Raw genomic sequence first — 17,181 nt, 5'->3', positions numbered from 1 at the left:
CTGCTACTCGACAGGGGGGTCCGATGGTTCGAGCATTGGGGGTGCGAGGGTTCGTCTGGGCAGTGGCGTTTGGTGGTTGTTTGGTCGTCGACTGGACAGTGACGACGAGGGGGAAGCTGGTGGTTGACGGGGACTGTTTGGTCGAAGGTGTTTGGACGTGAGAGAGTCCGGGCTGCGTCCATGGTGGTGGTGTTCGCGGTGGGAAGGTGCTGGGTGGTGGACGCAGAAGAAGGGAGCATGGTTTGGGCAGCCATGGTTGTGAGCTTGAAGTTTTGAGAGGATGAAGAGAGGAGGCGGATGAGTTAGTCTTTAGGGTTTTTGGTTTTTGTTATTTTTGTTTTGTTTTTGTGTTTAGACCAAAAAGTGAAGAAAGGGGTTGGGTATTGGGTTAATGGGGCGGCCCGGGTCGACCCGTGTGAAGTGAACTGGGTCGTGGACAATTGTTTGGGCCTGGGGTTGAAAATTGAAGAAGTGGCACAATCCGATTTTTATTTGTATTTTTGTTATCTTTTCTTCTTTTATTTTCTAAAACTAAATTATAAAAATACTTAAATTATTATTAAGAACTAAATTAAGTTATAAAATCGCAAATTAACTCCCAATAACAATTAACGCACAATTAAGTAATAATTAAGCATAAAATTGTTCATTTGGACATTAAATGCTAAAAATGCAAAAGATGCCTATTTTTTGTAATTTTAATTTTTGTAAAACTAATTTAATTACTAACAATTGTAGAATGAAATCCTACATGCAAAATGCGACATATTTTTATATTTTTTATTAATTTAACAAATAAGCAAACACAGACAAATACAAATAATTATCCAAAAATATCACAAAAATACTCAAAATTGCACACCAAGGAAAATCATTTTATTTTGCATTTTTTGGGAGTATTTCTCATATAGGGCAAAAATCACGTGCTTACAGCTGCCCCTCTTTGCCCGGAGACACGAAGGGTTTTCGTGCAAAGATAAAGCGAGCGATTTTTGCCCATCCGAGTACTCCGTGTGAAGCATTTTTTTGAAAAAGATTTAACCGAACCTCTGCTTCAAAGGTTTCCTACATATCCCTGGCTAAAGGGGAATCAGGTTAATGTAGTTCGGGAAACGTTGGGTAGCTGGGACTACCATGGGATTGCAATGCTTGCTGTTACTGCTGTTGCTGTTGTCACCGCTGCTTTACTGACCGCCTTATTACAACCAAAGAAAAATTGAAATTGAACTAAACATTTATATGCATGTCAACTGCTAGTTACAAGATTCCTATCTATGATTCTTTTGCGACTTGATCTTGGGTCTTAGCTGATTCTGCTTGTAGACTCCGATCTGAATCTTGATGCTTGCAAGTTGTAGGCGCCTATTTATTTCTGCGATACTGAATATGACGGGGTTGGTAGAACTCGGGACCTTGATCAAACCTTTGAACGATCCGCCTCTCGCCTTTCCGAATATCTCGGGACATCTTCTTTTTGTCTTTTTCTTCTTAGATTCTGAGTTGAGACTCATCTCGTGGGTCATTTCGATCCGTGTGGCTCGAGGTTAGACCTGCGGGAAAAACAAACGAACGAATTTTTTGCCCCAGTTTCACTAGGAAAATTTCGTGAATTATTCGCCAAGAAGTTCATAAAATTGATGAAAGAAGATATGAATGCTTAATTCAAGGTTGGAGCCCTAATACCGAATAGCTGGGGAGAAGTTCAGTTTTTAGAGTTGAAACTCTAATGCTGACCAACTGGGGAAAAGTTCAGTTTAGGGTTTTAAAACCCTAATGCTGACCAAAGGAAAAATTCAATTTAGGGTTTAAAACCCTAATGCTGACTAAAGGAAAATTCAGTTTAAGGTTTAAAACCCTAATGCTGACCAAAGGAAAAATTCAGCTTAGGGTTTAAAACCCTAATGCTGATTGCATGGAAAAGCTCAGTTTAGGGTTTAAAACCCTAATGCTGGCTGAATGGAAAAAGTTCAGTTTAGGGTTTAAAACCCTAATGCTGACTAAAGGAAAAATTCAGTTTAGGGTTTAAAACCCTAATGCTGACTGCATGGAAGAGCTCAGTTTAGGGTTTTAAAACCCTAATGCCGGCTGAAAGGAAAAATTCAGTTTAGGGTTTAAAACCCAAATGCTGACTGCATGGAAAAGCTCAGTTTAGGGTTTAAAACCCTAATGCTGGCTAAATGGAAAAAGTTCACTTTAGGGTTTAAAACCCTAATGCTGACTAAAGGAAAAATTCAGTTTAGGGTTTAAAACCCTAATGCTGACTAAAGGAAAATTCAGTTTAGAGTTTAAAACCCTAATGCTGACCAAAGGAAAAATTTAGTTTAGGGTTTAAAACCCTAATGATGATTGCATGGAAAAGCTCAGTTTAGGGTTTAAAACCCTAATGCTGGCTGAATGGAAAAAGTTCAGTTTAGGGTTTAAAATCCTAATGCTGACTAAAGGAAAAATTCAGTTTAGGATTTAAAACCTTAATGCTGACTGCATGAAAGAGCTCAGTTTAGGGTTTAAAACCCTAATGTCGGCTGAAAGGAAAAATTCAGTTTAGGGTTTAAAACCCTAATGCTGACTGCATGGAAAAGCTCAGTTTAGGGTTTAAAACCCTAATGCTGGCTGAATGGAAAAAGTTCAGTTTCGGGTTTAAAACCCTAATGCTGACTAAATGGAAAAGCTCAGTTTAGGGTTTAAAACCCTAATGCTGACTAAAGGAAAATTCAGTTTAGGGTTTAAAACCCTAATGCTGACCAAAGGAAAAATTCAGTTTAGGGTTTAAAACCCTAATGCTGATTGCATGGAAAAGCTCAGTTTAGGGTTTAAAACCCTAATGCTGGCTGAATGGAAAAAGTTCAATTTAGGGTTTAAAACCCTAATGCTGACTAAAAGGAAAATTCAGTTTAGGGTTTAAAACCCTAATGCTGACTGCATGGAAGAGCTCAGTTTAGGGTTTAAAACCCTAATGCCGGCTGAAAGGAAAAATTCAGTTTAGGGTTTAAAACCCTAATGCTGACTGCATGGAAAAGCTCAGTTTAGGGTTTAAAACCCTAATGCTGGCTGAATGGAAAAAGTTCAGTTTAGGGTTTAAAACCCTAATGCTGACTAAAGGAAAAATTCAGTTTAGGGTTTAAAACCCTAATGCTGACTAAAGGGAAAATTCAGTTTAGGGTTTAAAACCCTAATGTTGATTGCATGGAAAAGCTCAGTTTAGGGTTTAAAACCCTAATGCTGGCTGAATGGAAAAAGTTCAGTTTAGGGTTTAAAACCCTAATGGTGACTAAAGGAAAAATTCAGTTTAGGGTTTAAAACCCTAATGCTGACTGCATGGAAGAGCTCAGTTTAGGGTTTAAAACCCTAATGCCGGCTGAAAGGAAAAATTCAGTTTATGGTTTAAAACCCTAATGCTGACTGCATGGAAAAGCTCAGTTTAAGGTTTAAAACCCTAATGCCGGCTGAATGGAAAAAGTTCAGTTTAGGGTTTAAAACCCTAATGCTGACTAAGGAAAAATTCAGTTTAGGGTTTAAAACCCTAATGCTGACTAAAGGAAAATTCAGTTTATGGTTTAAAACCCTAATGCTGACCAAAGGGAAAATTCAGTTTAGGGTTTAAAACCCTAATGCTGATTGCATAGAAAAGCTCAGTTTAGGGTTTAAAACCCTAATGCTGGCTGAATGGAAAAAGTTCAGTTTAGGGTTTAAAACCCTAATGCTAACTAAAGGAAAAATTCAGTTTAGGGTTTAAAACCCTAATGCTGACTGCATGGAAAAGCTCAGTTTAGGGTTTAAAACCCTAATGCTGGCTGAATGGAAAAAGTTCAGTTTAGGGTTTAAAACCCTAATGCTGATTGAAGAAAAAATTCAGTTTAGGGTTTAAAACCCTAATGCTGATTGCATGGAAAAGCTCAGTTTAGGGTTTAAAACCCTAATGCTGGCTGAATGGAAAAAGTTCAGTTTAGGGTTTAAAACCCTAATGCTGACTAAAGGAAAAATTCAGTTTAGGGTTTAAAACCCTAATGCTGATTGCATGGAAAAGCTCAGTTTAGGGTTTAAAACCCTAATGCTGGCTGAATGGGAAAAGTTCAGTTTAGGGTTTAAAACCCTAATGCTGACTAAAAGGAAAATTCAGTTTAGGGTTTAAAACCTTAATGCTGATTGCATGGAAAAGCTCAGTTTAGGGTTTAAAACCCTAATGCTGGCTGAATGGAAAAAGTTCAGTTTAGGGTTTAAAACCCTAATGCTGACTAAAGGAAAAATTCAGTTTAGGGTTTAAAACCCTAATGCTGATTGCATGGAAAAGCTCAGTTTAGGGTTTAAAACCCTAATGCTGACTGAAAGGAAAAATTCAGTTTAGGGTTTAAAACCCTAATGCTGACTGGAAGGAAAAGCTCAGTTTAGGGTTTAAAACCCTAATGCTGGCTGAATGGAAAAAGTTCAGTTTAGGGTTTAAAACCCTAAGGCTGATTAAAGGAAAAAGTTCAGTTCAGGGTTTAAAACCCTAATGCTGACTGCATGGAAAAGCTCAGTTTAGGGTTTAAAACCCTAATGCTGGATGAATGGAAAAAGTTCAGTTTAGGGTTTAAAACCCTAATGCTGACTAAAAGGAAAAGTTCAGTTTAGGGTTTAAAACCCTAATGCTGATTAAAGGAAAAAGTTCAGTTTAGGGTTTAAAACCCTAATGCTGACTGAATGGAAAAGTTCAGTTTAGGGTTTAAAACCCTAATGCTGACTGTATGGGAAAGCTCAGTTTAGGGTTTAAAACCCTAATGCTGGCTGAAAAAAGTTCAGTTTAGGGTTTAAAACCCTAATGCTGACTGGTTGGGGGTAAGGTTCGAGAATGCTAGCTACCCTTTTTTTTGGATTTTCTTGTTTTAGTAGAAGATGAAAGGGAGTCTCGTGGAAACTTACCTTTCGAGTGAGTTCCTTATTACCAAGATATTTCTTGTACCCATGTACCTCCTTCTTCGGGCGACACCTGCTTCTTGCACGGTTGTCTTGGATTATACCTGTTTTAACTTTTCAGACAAAGAACAATTGTTAGTTTGGAAAGGACGGTCGGTTCGGTGACCTTGATCGTTCCCAGTTGCTTTGTTGCGTCCTCATTCCTGTTGCGAAATCCTGCCATTGATTTGATTCAAATGGCGAAACTCTTTTGACTTCTCAGGCTTTGTATTTCCAGATTCTGTGATGATTTGCCTCGTAAGGCTCTTTTTTTTTTTTTTTTTGTCCCATCTTGCTTGGAGATTCTCAACGGGGATTTTATTGGGGATACTCTGTGGGGATTTGTACAAAAGGAAGCTCTGTGGGGGGAATATTTACAAAGTGGATTCTTTGTGTGGATTTTTGTACAACGGGGCATGCTGGGGATTTGTTTCAAAGCGGGCTTTCTAGGATTTGTTGGGGTAAGCTTGTTGGGGAATTTTTACAAAGGGACTCGCTGGGGATGTGCTGGGGAAATTCCAACGGGGATTTTATATATATATATATATATATATATATATATATATATATATATATATATATATATATATATATATATATTTATTTTTATTTTATACTGGGGAGACTCTGTAGGGGATTGTACAAGGGGAGACTCTGTGGGAATTTGTACAGAACGGACTTGCTGGGGATTTGTTGGGGCAAACTTGCTGGGGAATTTTTACAAGGGGAGGCTTTGTGGGGATTTTTTTTTTTTTTTTTTAGAGGCGATTAACCATGTGAAACCCAAACCTTTCAACTTCAATTGCCTTTATAGGCTTCCATGACCAGTCGAGGTCGTCTTGATGCCCCCTGCTGAGGCTGGGTTCCCTTTGCACATTAGCGTGTATCCAACGAAAGCCCTGTAAATCAGTCTTGCCATCCTTTCTTTGTCTTGGTTTTGGAACAGTGTTAGACCAAAAGGGATTCAAAGAGAAACAAATAATTGAATGGAGAATGAGTTTAAAACTAGAAGTGTCCCTTTCGGGGAAAGGAGAGAAGGACTTATCTGGAGTACATGCGGACTTCAATGAACATGACATGCCTTTTGGACTGGATGCCTGATCTGTGTAAACCGTCTGACTCCCAAAAATTTATCACAACTTTGCCTTGAATACCGAGGAACCTTGCTAGGACTTTGTTGATGACGGTGGTTGTGAGGATCTCATTTTCGGTCATGGGCGCCCTTTGTGGGTTTCACGAGCTGGCATTTTCATTTCGTTTCTTACCATCTCCTTATAGTGCCCATGTGGGTGTTCACTAACAAGACTTCTCATTTGATTTTCTCTGCTTACCGTCGTCTTACGGTGCCCGTGTGGGTTTTCACCAATAAGACTCTCTCATTTTATTCTTCTCATTTTGTTGTATCAGGTCCAAATAACTCCATCCTCCCATTTTGAACCGCTTTGCCGATTGATCAGAAGGACTTAAAAAAGGTTTGGGGTAAAAGAAATTTGGATTGAACTACAACCTTGGAACCTTTTGGTCGGGATCATTGCCGAACCATTATAACTCCTGCCCCAGTCTCACTTTTGGGGGACTTCTTAGATTTTTGTTTTGGTGTGACTGAACCCCAAGGAGAGGTTGCCTACGTATCCTTTCGGAATCAAGTCAAACGTAGTTCAGGCAACTTTTGTTTTTGGATTTTTTTTTTTTTTTTGATTTGCTTTTTTGTATATATATATTTTCTTATTTTTCCAATTCTTTCTTCTTCTTTTTTCATTTTTCTTTTTCATTTCAATTTTTTTTCATTTTATTTTCAATAATATTCTTAGGTTCCAAAGAGGGTAATCAAAGAAGAGTAACCAGCTCAAATGGGTTTTGCAAAAGGTTGATAGTGTTTGGGTAGCGAGAATGAAAGCCTTCGTCATCTCAACCGGAAAAGATTTTGTTATATAAAGGATCCAACATAGTACCTTTTGACTGCATTTGCATTGACAGTTATTTCAAGGACATTTCCTTCGATGTGTCCCAAGTACAATGCACTCTTTTTGGTAGTACTTTTGTTGTAATGTATGGACCTTTCCAATTTCGGGAATCAATTTTCCTTCAGTTGTTCTAACTCTTTGTCTTGTTTCCTTAAGCTATTCTTCATTGCGACCCAATTCTTGATTCATTATTTCGAGGTCTGACAGAGTTTTAAGATCCGGGCATGAAGTCCGCAAGCATGTCATATTATTGAAATCTGCATTTAACAGAACTAAAAGAGAATGAGAAAATTGACAAGATTTAAGAAAAGAGACATTCCGGAAAAATGAAATATCGATTTCATTTGATTTTTTTTTTGATTTTTTGATTTTTTTTTTGTTTTTATTTTTTTGAAGATAGAAGGGTTTACATTGGAAAGTAAGACAATAAAGTAAAACATCTGGATCACACCCTGAGACAATCCAGATGCAGAAAGGATAGCAAGACTGGCTACCGAGACTCCCGTCTGATGGAGAACTTTCAGGCATGGCAATCGTTTTTTTTTTGGCTTTTCTTCTGTCTCGGCAATGGATGCAATAGCCTTCAGTGCCGGATCAAATTCCTCAGCTTCACAGATCATTCCATCTATTGGCCCATTTGTGAGAGTAGGCAGGGGAATGTTCATTATGTTAGGAACCTTTTCGTCCCGGTGAACGATTCTTTCAGCTTCAATCAAGTCCTCAACTGCTATTTTGAGGGTCCAATGACCAACAGTCCTTTGTACCGTGCCCCACTGCTCCAGAGCGGCATTCACATCTAGTATCAGCTCGATGCGGGGAGGGGGGACTCGGTGTTTGGCCGATTTGGGGCCACTGGCTGCAGCAGACTTCGCCTGACTAGCTTTTGGAACAAGCCTGAGTATGATTCACCAATAGAGGTGAACTGATTCCTTTTGAAAGACTCTCTTGGGTGAGGATTGTACTGATGAACATTTGATTGGGGGATTATATGGAGCTTGGTAAGGATGGGCGTTTCTGGGAGGTGGAGCTCAGTTTTGTGTATAATGTTGTGGCCGCGTGCAAGGCTGCTCATCACTGCATACCAACAAAACCAATCACCTGAACAGAACCTGGCTAATTTACTCACACACACAACCTTGTTAGTTTTGAAGCATATAACATATAGGAAATCGCAAGATGGGGATGCAATGCACCTAAACAGTTAAAACGCTTTTACCATGTGTTTGAACGGGTTGCATGTTTCATCCCGACCCTAAACTTGCCCTCTTCACTATGTACCTCTTTTCTTTTATTCTTGCCTCTCTTTAGTCACTCTTGATCTTGTTTTTGCCGCTCTTTTATTTTTTGCACTCTTTTTTTTCTTTTTTCCTTTTCTTTCTATTTTCTTTTTCACTCGATTTTCTTTTTCCTTTTCTTTCAGTTTGTTTTTTTTTCAATTTATTTTATAGCTATGATCGAATCCGATGGAGATTGCCTACGTATCATGACCCCGCATGAATCAGATCTTGCGTAGTTCGGGCCAAATGAAAGGTAAAAGCAATGAAACATTTTTTTTCTTCATAATAAAAAATTGGGTTTCAACACTCACAAAATGCAACCGAACAATTATTTTTGCAAACGTGGCCCCTTCCAAATTTCACATGAATTTTGAGGCCGGGGAGGATCATTTTACAAACTTGTCCGTTCTTTTACGAAAATAACCTTTCGACAACTGAAAGATACTCTAAGGCTACTTCGGCAAGAACGGTTTAAGACGCGACCGAAGCTGGCTCGGCTTATTATGACAAAATTCAAACGGTATTCACCCGACCGCTGACTCTTTGTTTTTTTTTGGTTTTTTTTTCAAATTACAATAAAAACCTGGTGTTGCAAACACGGCCCTTCAGCGCCTCGGGGCGAAGGTTTTTAAGGCTGTGTGGGTCAACTGGATAAAAAATACTAAACAAGACCCAAAGGTGGCTGTTTATGCAAAGTCAGCCTTCCGGCGTCCCTTTCGGGAACATTCGGCTATTTATGACAAAACAGCATCACCTGACTTATTTATGACTTCTTTTTATCGTTTTTTTTTTCAAATTAGAAAACTCAATATTGCCAACACGACCTTTCAACGCCTCGGTGACGAAGATTTTAAGGTTGTGTGGGTCAACTGGACCAAACCTTAAAAAATGACCCAAAGGTGGCTGTTTATGCAAAGTCAGCCTTCCGGCGTCCCTTTCGGGAACATTCGGCTATTTATGACAAAACAGCATCACCTGACTTATTTATGACTCTTTTTATCGTTTTTCAAATTAGAAAACTCAATATTGCCAACACGGCCTTTCAACGCCTCGGTGACGAAGATTTTAAGGCTGTGTGAGTCAACTGGACCAAACCTTAAAAAATGACCCAAAGGTGGCTGTTTATGCAAAGTTAGCCTTCCGGCGTCCCTTTCGGGAACATTCGGCTATTTATGACAAAACAACATCACCCGACTTATTTATGACAGATTTAAAATTTGACATATATTTTTGGCTATTTTTAGCAAAAGGGAAGGTTGGACACCACCCAACTTATTTATGGCAAAATTTAAAATTTGACACGTTTTTATTTATTTATTGATTTTTGGCTATTTTAGCAAAAGGTGGGGTTGGACCCGATGAGGGTTGCCTACGTATCTCACATCCGGTGAGAATCAAACCGGCGTAGTTCGGCCATCGAAAATGGAGTAACTAAACTAACCCTTTTTTTGGTATTTTTTGAAAGAAAAGCTTTAAAAGAAGAAAGGAATTTTTTTTATTTTGATTTTTGTTTTATTTTTTAAAGAAAGACTTCTAAAAAATTTATTTGCTTTTGACTTGAACTTTGGGAAATTTTTTTGTTTTTATTATTTTTTTTAACAAAAAAGAAAATATGTTTGGTTGATTTTTTTTCATTTGTTTCACCTTTTCTACGGAAGAAAGAATGTATATTTTTTTTGATTTATGATGTTGCCTCTTAAATTTTTGAAAGAGGGACTTTTAAGAAAATGATGTGGAATTTCTGAGTTTTATTTATATACAAAAACACTTCTAAAGAAAATCTCTAATATTTTGGAATTCAAATTTTCAAATATTTTTTTTATGGACATTTACAAAAGAGAGATTAAAAAGCAAAGAGTATTTTTTTTTTAGATTTTTGTTGCTGATTTTTAATTCTTATTTCATTTTTTCATATGAAAGACTTCAGAAAGAGGAGACTATTTTTTTTATTTGAGTTTAAAGAAAACTTCTATATTATTTTTTATTTCTTTTTTTTTTGTATTTTCTAAGAAAGAACTAAAGGAAAATATATTTTTTTTTGGATTTTTGAAAATTGGGGCCGGAACCGATGAGGTTTGCCTACGTATCTCACATTCGGTGAGAATCAAACCCGCGTAGTTCGGTCAAATTAACCGAATTAATTTAGAACAAAATTCTTTCCTTTTATTTTTCAACAAACAACTTCCCAAAAATAAAAGACTATTTTTCTATCTTTTTGTTTTTCTTTTTCTTAGTAAATAAAACATTTTCCCCTTTTATTATCGCAAAATTTCGGCAGAGTTTTGACAGTAATTGGGCATTGCTATTTTTCAAAGTAGAAAATTAGCCTTATACACTGTTATTTTTTATTATTATTTTTTTGTTTATATTTTTCAAATACTCCAAAGTCAGGCAGCATGCATGTCCGAGACAAATAAATGCACGGAAACAAATAGGATGCAACAGGATGGTCTTTTCATTTCAGGTTGCTAGTCCTAGACGGACCCAACCCCTGTGTTGAGTCCCCTAAGTCAAATGCAACATGATGCAAATAAGCGTTCCTACTAGGGATCCGGCATGAAGTCAAGTTATTCTAGGTTCGTAACCTGGGTATTTGTTCTAGACTGTGTACCCGAGCGGACAACTCGAGTCGAGGAGGGGGCTACGTACCGGGGACCCGCGAGATCGTCCGGCTTTGTAACTTGTCCGACCTCTTTCTTATTTCAGGTATTGACACTAACAGAATAGGGAGTCTCGACCAGCGAGCTTCTCCCCGGAGGTAAGAAGAGAAGGGTTTCGGCACAGTTTATATACAGTTCAGATAATATCAAAGCGGTAAAAGACAACATTTAGCACGTTATGCAAAAACATGTAATAAAGATCAGATAATAAAGCCAAATATAACAATTATTCTAAGCTCGAATTCTTGAACCCTGAACCAGTGGTTCTGGGTTTCATCCCCAGCAGAGTTGCCAGAGCTGTCACACCTCCTTTTTGCGCGCCCGCCCCGAAGGGTAAAAATGCGCGAGGGAGTTTTTCTAATTTAAGTGACAATATTCGAAATGGGATTATTTATTTAATTCAGAGTCGCCACTTGGGAAAGGTTTGGTTTTTGGTGTCCCAAGTCACCGGTTTATCTTGAATCCCAAATCGAGGAAATTTTCGACTTTTCCAAATGAAGTCTGCGAACCAGAAATTCTAAGTAAGGAATTCTGTTGACCCGAGGGAAGGTGTTAGGCACCCTCGAATCCCGTGGTTCTAGCACGGTCGCTTAAATTGTTATAATGGCTAAATATCTGATTTAAATACATGTTGTGACTTATGTGCTTTTATTAAGTTTAAACCGCTTTTATTATTATCATTTATTTTTATAGAATTGCAACGTCGTGAAAATGCATCTCGAACCACGTCACAATCAATGCACCCGTAGTTGTTAACACATTTCGACTCCGTTGAGATTTGAATTTGGGTCACATAAATGCGCACCCGAATTTAAGAATGTAATTTAATTAAGTCGCGCCTAAAAAGTCTAACGCGTTATTATCTTTGGGGAAGGCAGTGGAATTCACTAAACAGTCCATCCCAAATTCTAAGTATTTATTATGATCAATTATTGAGGGCCCCGGCGATTTGTGATTCATTTGGCGAGGCTCGTCTCATTTTTATTTTAAAGGATAAACCTATAGTGACTATATTTTCTATTAAGTTCGTCTCTAAAAATAAAAGAAAATCTCTTAATTATTTACATGCTGAAAACGTAACCTATTAGTTATTAGTTTACGGCTAATGCGATTGGAAAATTGCGATCGAGTTTGTACAAAGAAAAACTGCTTTCATTTTTATATTCTATTATTTACTAATGCTGGAACATGAGAGGGATACACAATAATATCAAAGCCGATTAACTATTCTTCAAGTAATTTAAACTAGCATTATTAGATGAAGAAATCATACATATGCAGCCTCATTACTCATTAATTAATCGACTACATTTTTATACAAAGAGAGGAAAATTAATATTCAAACACAGATCCAAACAAAAGAATTCAACAGGAACAGGAGCCTGATTAATATTTCATTTTTTCGCTTCAAGCCAAGAGTGTACAAATGTGTACCTGGAAACAGCAGTACAAGAACAAAAGAAGTAGGAGTCAGCAACAGTAATAACGCGGCAACAGCAGGTTCAGCAACACCGCAAAACCAGTAACAACCAGTAGAATAACCCAGTAACAGATTGAAAACTCAGCAGTGCAAAAGTACAATCGCAGTCAAAGCAGAAGAGAGAAAAGATACGAGATGCAGTAGTTTCTGACTTTTGAATAACACTCGAAGAAAAGCAAACAGAATTGTTCGAGTGAAAGTTCAAATTGTCTTTCTCTTTTACTATCACAAACTCTCTCAAGTATAAAAGTATGTCAACTCTCAAGTGTAAAAAGAATCTGTCAACTCTCTCTAAAAATCCTCTCAATAATATTCAACTCCTTTTCTCTCCCCCAAAAATCCCTCTCAAAACTCTCAAGTCCCCTTTTAATGTCAAGAATGACTCTATATATAGCAAGACAAATCTTCAATTCTCAACCCCAAATTATTCCCCCAATGGCATGTTGTATCCCACTATTAAATGTTTTCTTTAAATAAATATCGCATTCCCAACCCATTACCGTATGTCCCCCATGCCTACATTAAATAAATGTCACATTACCAACCCATTACAATATGTCCCCCATGCCTACATTAAACAAGTACAAGATTTCTCCCCATTATGTTTTGTCTTGTCCTCCATTATGTTAAACAATTATATCAAAAACGCCACCCCATTATATTTGTCCCCCATGCTTAACATAAAGAATCAAAATAATGTTCAATTACCAAACTACCCCTCCGATCTTATTGCAATTTACATATCTACCCCCGAATGTAATGCAATTTACCAAATTACCCCTCTGCCCTTAAACAATCAATTAATCATAACTCAACCAAAATATAGTTAAGATGACCAATTTCTCAACAATCTTCAACAACATGATGAACAACACAAACTCCAAATTAATGGAAATAAATCAACCATATCGGGAACCAATCATGGTTAATTTAGACCATTAATGGATGAACAAAGAGACAATAATACAAACAACAATATGCATGATTCAAATTAAACTAACAAATCACAAACAAACATAAACTCACATTAAATCACTGAATTTACACATGAACTTCAAACCAAGACGAACATGAATTAAATCTATTTTTAAGCAACAAAACATGCCAGATTCAATGATTCAAGCAACATTACTAATTTCCGGAAAGTTCATAACAACATGAAACAAATTGAAGAAATAATTAATTAAATTTCAATTTGAATCTAACAAACATTAAACTAACAAATATTTATCTAAACAATAATACAAACATGGAATAAACATGAAAAACAATTAATTAATCTTTCATTTGAAATCTGAAAAATTAATTTAACAAACAACACATGAACATGAACTAAAGATTAATTCAAACGATAAACAAAACAAACATTTGCCGATTTTAGATTCGAAAATATCAAAACAAAATACGGACAAAATAAAACTCAAAAAAAACTACTAACCGGATCGAAACGACGAACAACGACCAAACAAACAACGAACTTGACGAGCCTCGACCAAAGCTCAAACCAACGATGGCGAACACGAGCAGACGACGACGAACATGAACCTACGAAGCAATATCGGCGGTTGAAAACTGAAAACCACGCCGAAGCTAAACCGGCAGTTGGCGCGGCAGAAGTGAAGCAGTAAAAGCATCCGTGGGCGACGAGGTTTCAGTACAAACCCATATGAGAGGTCGACGGACAGCGGAGACGCGACAGCTGGGGACGGGGCTTCGAACTGGACGATGAGCTTGGCCAATGGAAACAGCGGAGACGCGACAGAACTGGGTCGTGACGATGACGGGGAGGCAGCTGGAGGCGACGGGTTCTTGTTCGTTTTCTGGGTTTTTGCCGGAGAAGAACGTGACGCAGTAGCAGCATCAACAGCTGCTACTCGACAGGGGGGTCCGATGGTTCGAGCATTGGGGGTGCGAGGGTTCGTCTGGGCAGTGGCGTTTGGTGGTTGTTTGGTCGTCGACTGGACAGTGACGACGAGGGGGAAGCTGGTGGTTGACGGGGACTGTTTGGTCGAAGGTGTTTGGACGTGAGAGAGTCCGGGATGCGTCCATGGTGGTGGTGTTCGCGGTGGGAAGGTGCTGGGTGGTGGACGCAGAAGAAGGGAGCATGGTTTGGGCAGCCATGGTTGTGAGCTTGAAGTTTTGAGAGGATGAAGAGAGGAGGCGGATGAGTTAGTCTTTAGGGTTTTTGGTTTTTGTTATTTTTGTTTTGTTTTTGTGTTTAGACCAAAAAGTGAAGAAAGGGGTTGGTTATTGGGTTAATGGGGCGGCCCGGGTCGACCCGTGTGAAGTGAACTGGGTCGTGGACAATTGTTTGGGCCTGGGGTTGAAAATTGAAGAAGTGGCACAATCCGATTTTTATTTGTATTTTTGTTATCTTTTCTTCTTTTATTTTCTAAAACTAAATTATAAAAATACTTAAATTATTATTAAGAACTAAATTAAGTTATAAAATCGCAAATTAACTCCCAATAACAATTAACGCACAATTAAGTAATAATTAAGCATAAAATTGTTCATTTGGACATTAAATGCTAAAAATGCAAAAGATGCCTATTTTTTGTAATTTTAATTTTTGTAAAACTAATTTAATTACTAACAATTGTAGAATGAAATCCTACATGCAAAATGCGACATATTTTTATATTTTTTATTAATTTAACAAATAAGCAAACACAGACAAATACAAATAATTATCCAAAAATATCACAAAAATACTCAAAATTGCACACCAAGGAAAATCATTTTATTTTGCATTTTCTGGGAGTATTTCTCATATAGGGCAAAAATCACGTGCTTACACCAGCTACGCCCTAAAATCTTCTTACAACGAAAACATTTAAATTTCCAGGTATATAAAGATTTTCGGTAACTGAAAACTCAAAAAGTCAGTATTCAAATGTTTAGAAGATACATAAACATATGCGCCGAGATAGAGAAGGAAAAACTGAAGACCTACTACAATCAGTCATCATAAACGCAATGGAGAAGACCAATGAATAGAGAAACGGATCTAGCTAAAAGAGAATAAAACTGATGAAAAAAAGAAAAACAAAGATAATATGAGAATAAAGGTAAGTAAAGAAATGCAGAAACATGAAGAAAGCAATTGATATTGATACAGGTTGTTACCTTAACTTAGTTAGTAGAGTTTACCTTATGAAAGAGCGAGTGTGAATTGGTAATAAGGATCCAAAAAGATGGATGAGGCGAACTTTATTCGAAATCACAAATATCACAGACCTAATAGTGTACCACATATGATTCACGAATATCAATCAGTTGCTCATGTAGTTACTTGTAAGCGCAATTCCCCGAGCGTATCAGTAACCATATTTATACAAGTTGGAAGGAGAAGTAATGAATCACCATTGACATAAATATAATTAATTTAAGGGAATGTTTTTCGAATGACTTCCTCATAAGCTATATTGTAGGTAGAATGATCATCTTTATATTCTGCCGTTGGTGGGCGTATCAGTATCTTTATATTTTTTGAACTCTTTGCTCTAGATAAAGCAACATAGAGTTGACCATGAGAGAATACTGGTTCACGCAAATAAATTCCAACCAAATCTAATGTCTAACCTTGAGCTTTGTTAATTGTCATAGCAAAACATAATCGAAGTGGAAATTATGTTCTTTCGAAAGCAACGGGTAACTTTTCATCTTGTAATGTTAAGAGTGGTATTTTTGGAATGAATACATGTGTATTTTTGAAATCACCACTTGCAATAGTAGCACTTATTACATGTGACTTAAAGTCATGACATATTAACCTTGTACCATTACATAATCCTTCACAAGGATTTAAATTTCGCAATAATATAACGGGACAATTTTTTTTAAAAAAAGTTAATTTGTAAGGTGGCAAATTAGGAGGATTTAATGTGTGCTGAAAATCTTCAAATTGGCATTGGTCGCTTGGTTATGTAGTTTCATCAATTGCAGTATATATTTTAGCATTGTTGGCAAGTTGATGTATAAGCATGTCATTTATTTCATCAACAAAATTATTTTTTGTAGTTAAGATAACACGGGAAGTCATAGAAGATGGATTAGAAAAGAATGTATGTAGATTCGGATAAGTAACATTGAATGACTGATTTAAAGATTGTGTTTCAGGGGTAAAAGGAATGACAAAATTACGTGGAATTTCAATTTTGTTCGAGTTGTTAGTTTCTTCTTTTCCATTTTCAATTCTCATTAAATACTCACAAAAAGCAGGATCTTCTTTTGCACGCATATTTTCTGATAAGCACAACTTTTCAAGATCATTCCAAATATCAGAATATAGTAAACTTTCACAAATAAAGTCTTCTTTTTTCCCACTACGAACAACGGGAAGTGTTTGTCGAAAGTCTCCACCAAAAACTACAACTTTGCCACCAAAGAGTCTATTCGTATTCATGAGATCTTTTAAAAGAGTATTGAATGTTTCAATCATTTTCTTTTTTGCCATTGAAACTTCATCCCAGACAATTAACTTTGAATCTTGAATTAGAGTTGCTAATGTTGTTTGTTTACTAATATTACATATAAAATTCTCATCAATGTCTATAGGAATTTCGAAGCGCGAATGAGCAGTTGTCCTCCAGGTAGAATTGAAGCTGCAACACCAGAACTTGTAGTTTCTAAAGCTATAAAACCTTTTGATCTTATATTAGCTAACAAAGCTCGATACAAGAATGTTTTTCCCGTTCCTCCGAGACCATCAATGAAAAATGCTCCTAATTTATCAGAATATACTCTATCAAGAATAATATTAAATGTCCTTCTTTGTTCAGAGTTTAATTTCTTTTCTAATAGTAAATCTTCTTCACTTATTATTCTATTTCTCTCAAACTGAACATCTTTTGCATCGTTAGCTGGTG

At 36.9% G+C, this 17,181-nt stretch overlaps 1 protein-coding gene across 1 annotated transcript; it reads right to left on the bottom strand.

Annotated features, from left to right (window-relative positions):
* Positions 1 to 16,235: 16,235 nt before the first annotated feature.
* LOC138871208 (uncharacterized) lies at positions 16,236 to 16,769 on the bottom strand. Its single transcript, XM_070149075.1, has one exon. It carries the CDS (start codon positions 16,767 to 16,769, stop codon positions 16,236 to 16,238), a length of 534 nt encoding a protein of 177 aa, XP_070005176.1.
* Positions 16,770 to 17,181: the final 412 nt, after the last annotated feature.

Source organism: Nicotiana sylvestris, chromosome 6 (genome assembly GCF_000393655.2).
Source record: "Nicotiana sylvestris chromosome 6, ASM39365v2, whole genome shotgun sequence".
NCBI classification, from domain to species: domain Eukaryota; kingdom Viridiplantae; phylum Streptophyta; class Magnoliopsida; order Solanales; family Solanaceae; genus Nicotiana; species Nicotiana sylvestris.
This window is presented reverse-complemented; position numbering and strand designations above follow the sequence as displayed.

Bases quoted from the DNA above. Each gene is read 5' to 3' on its own strand.
- LOC138871208 (XM_070149075.1), bottom strand. From the start codon at position 16,769: ATGGCAAAAAAGAAAATGATTGAAACATTCAATACTCTTTTAAAAGAT.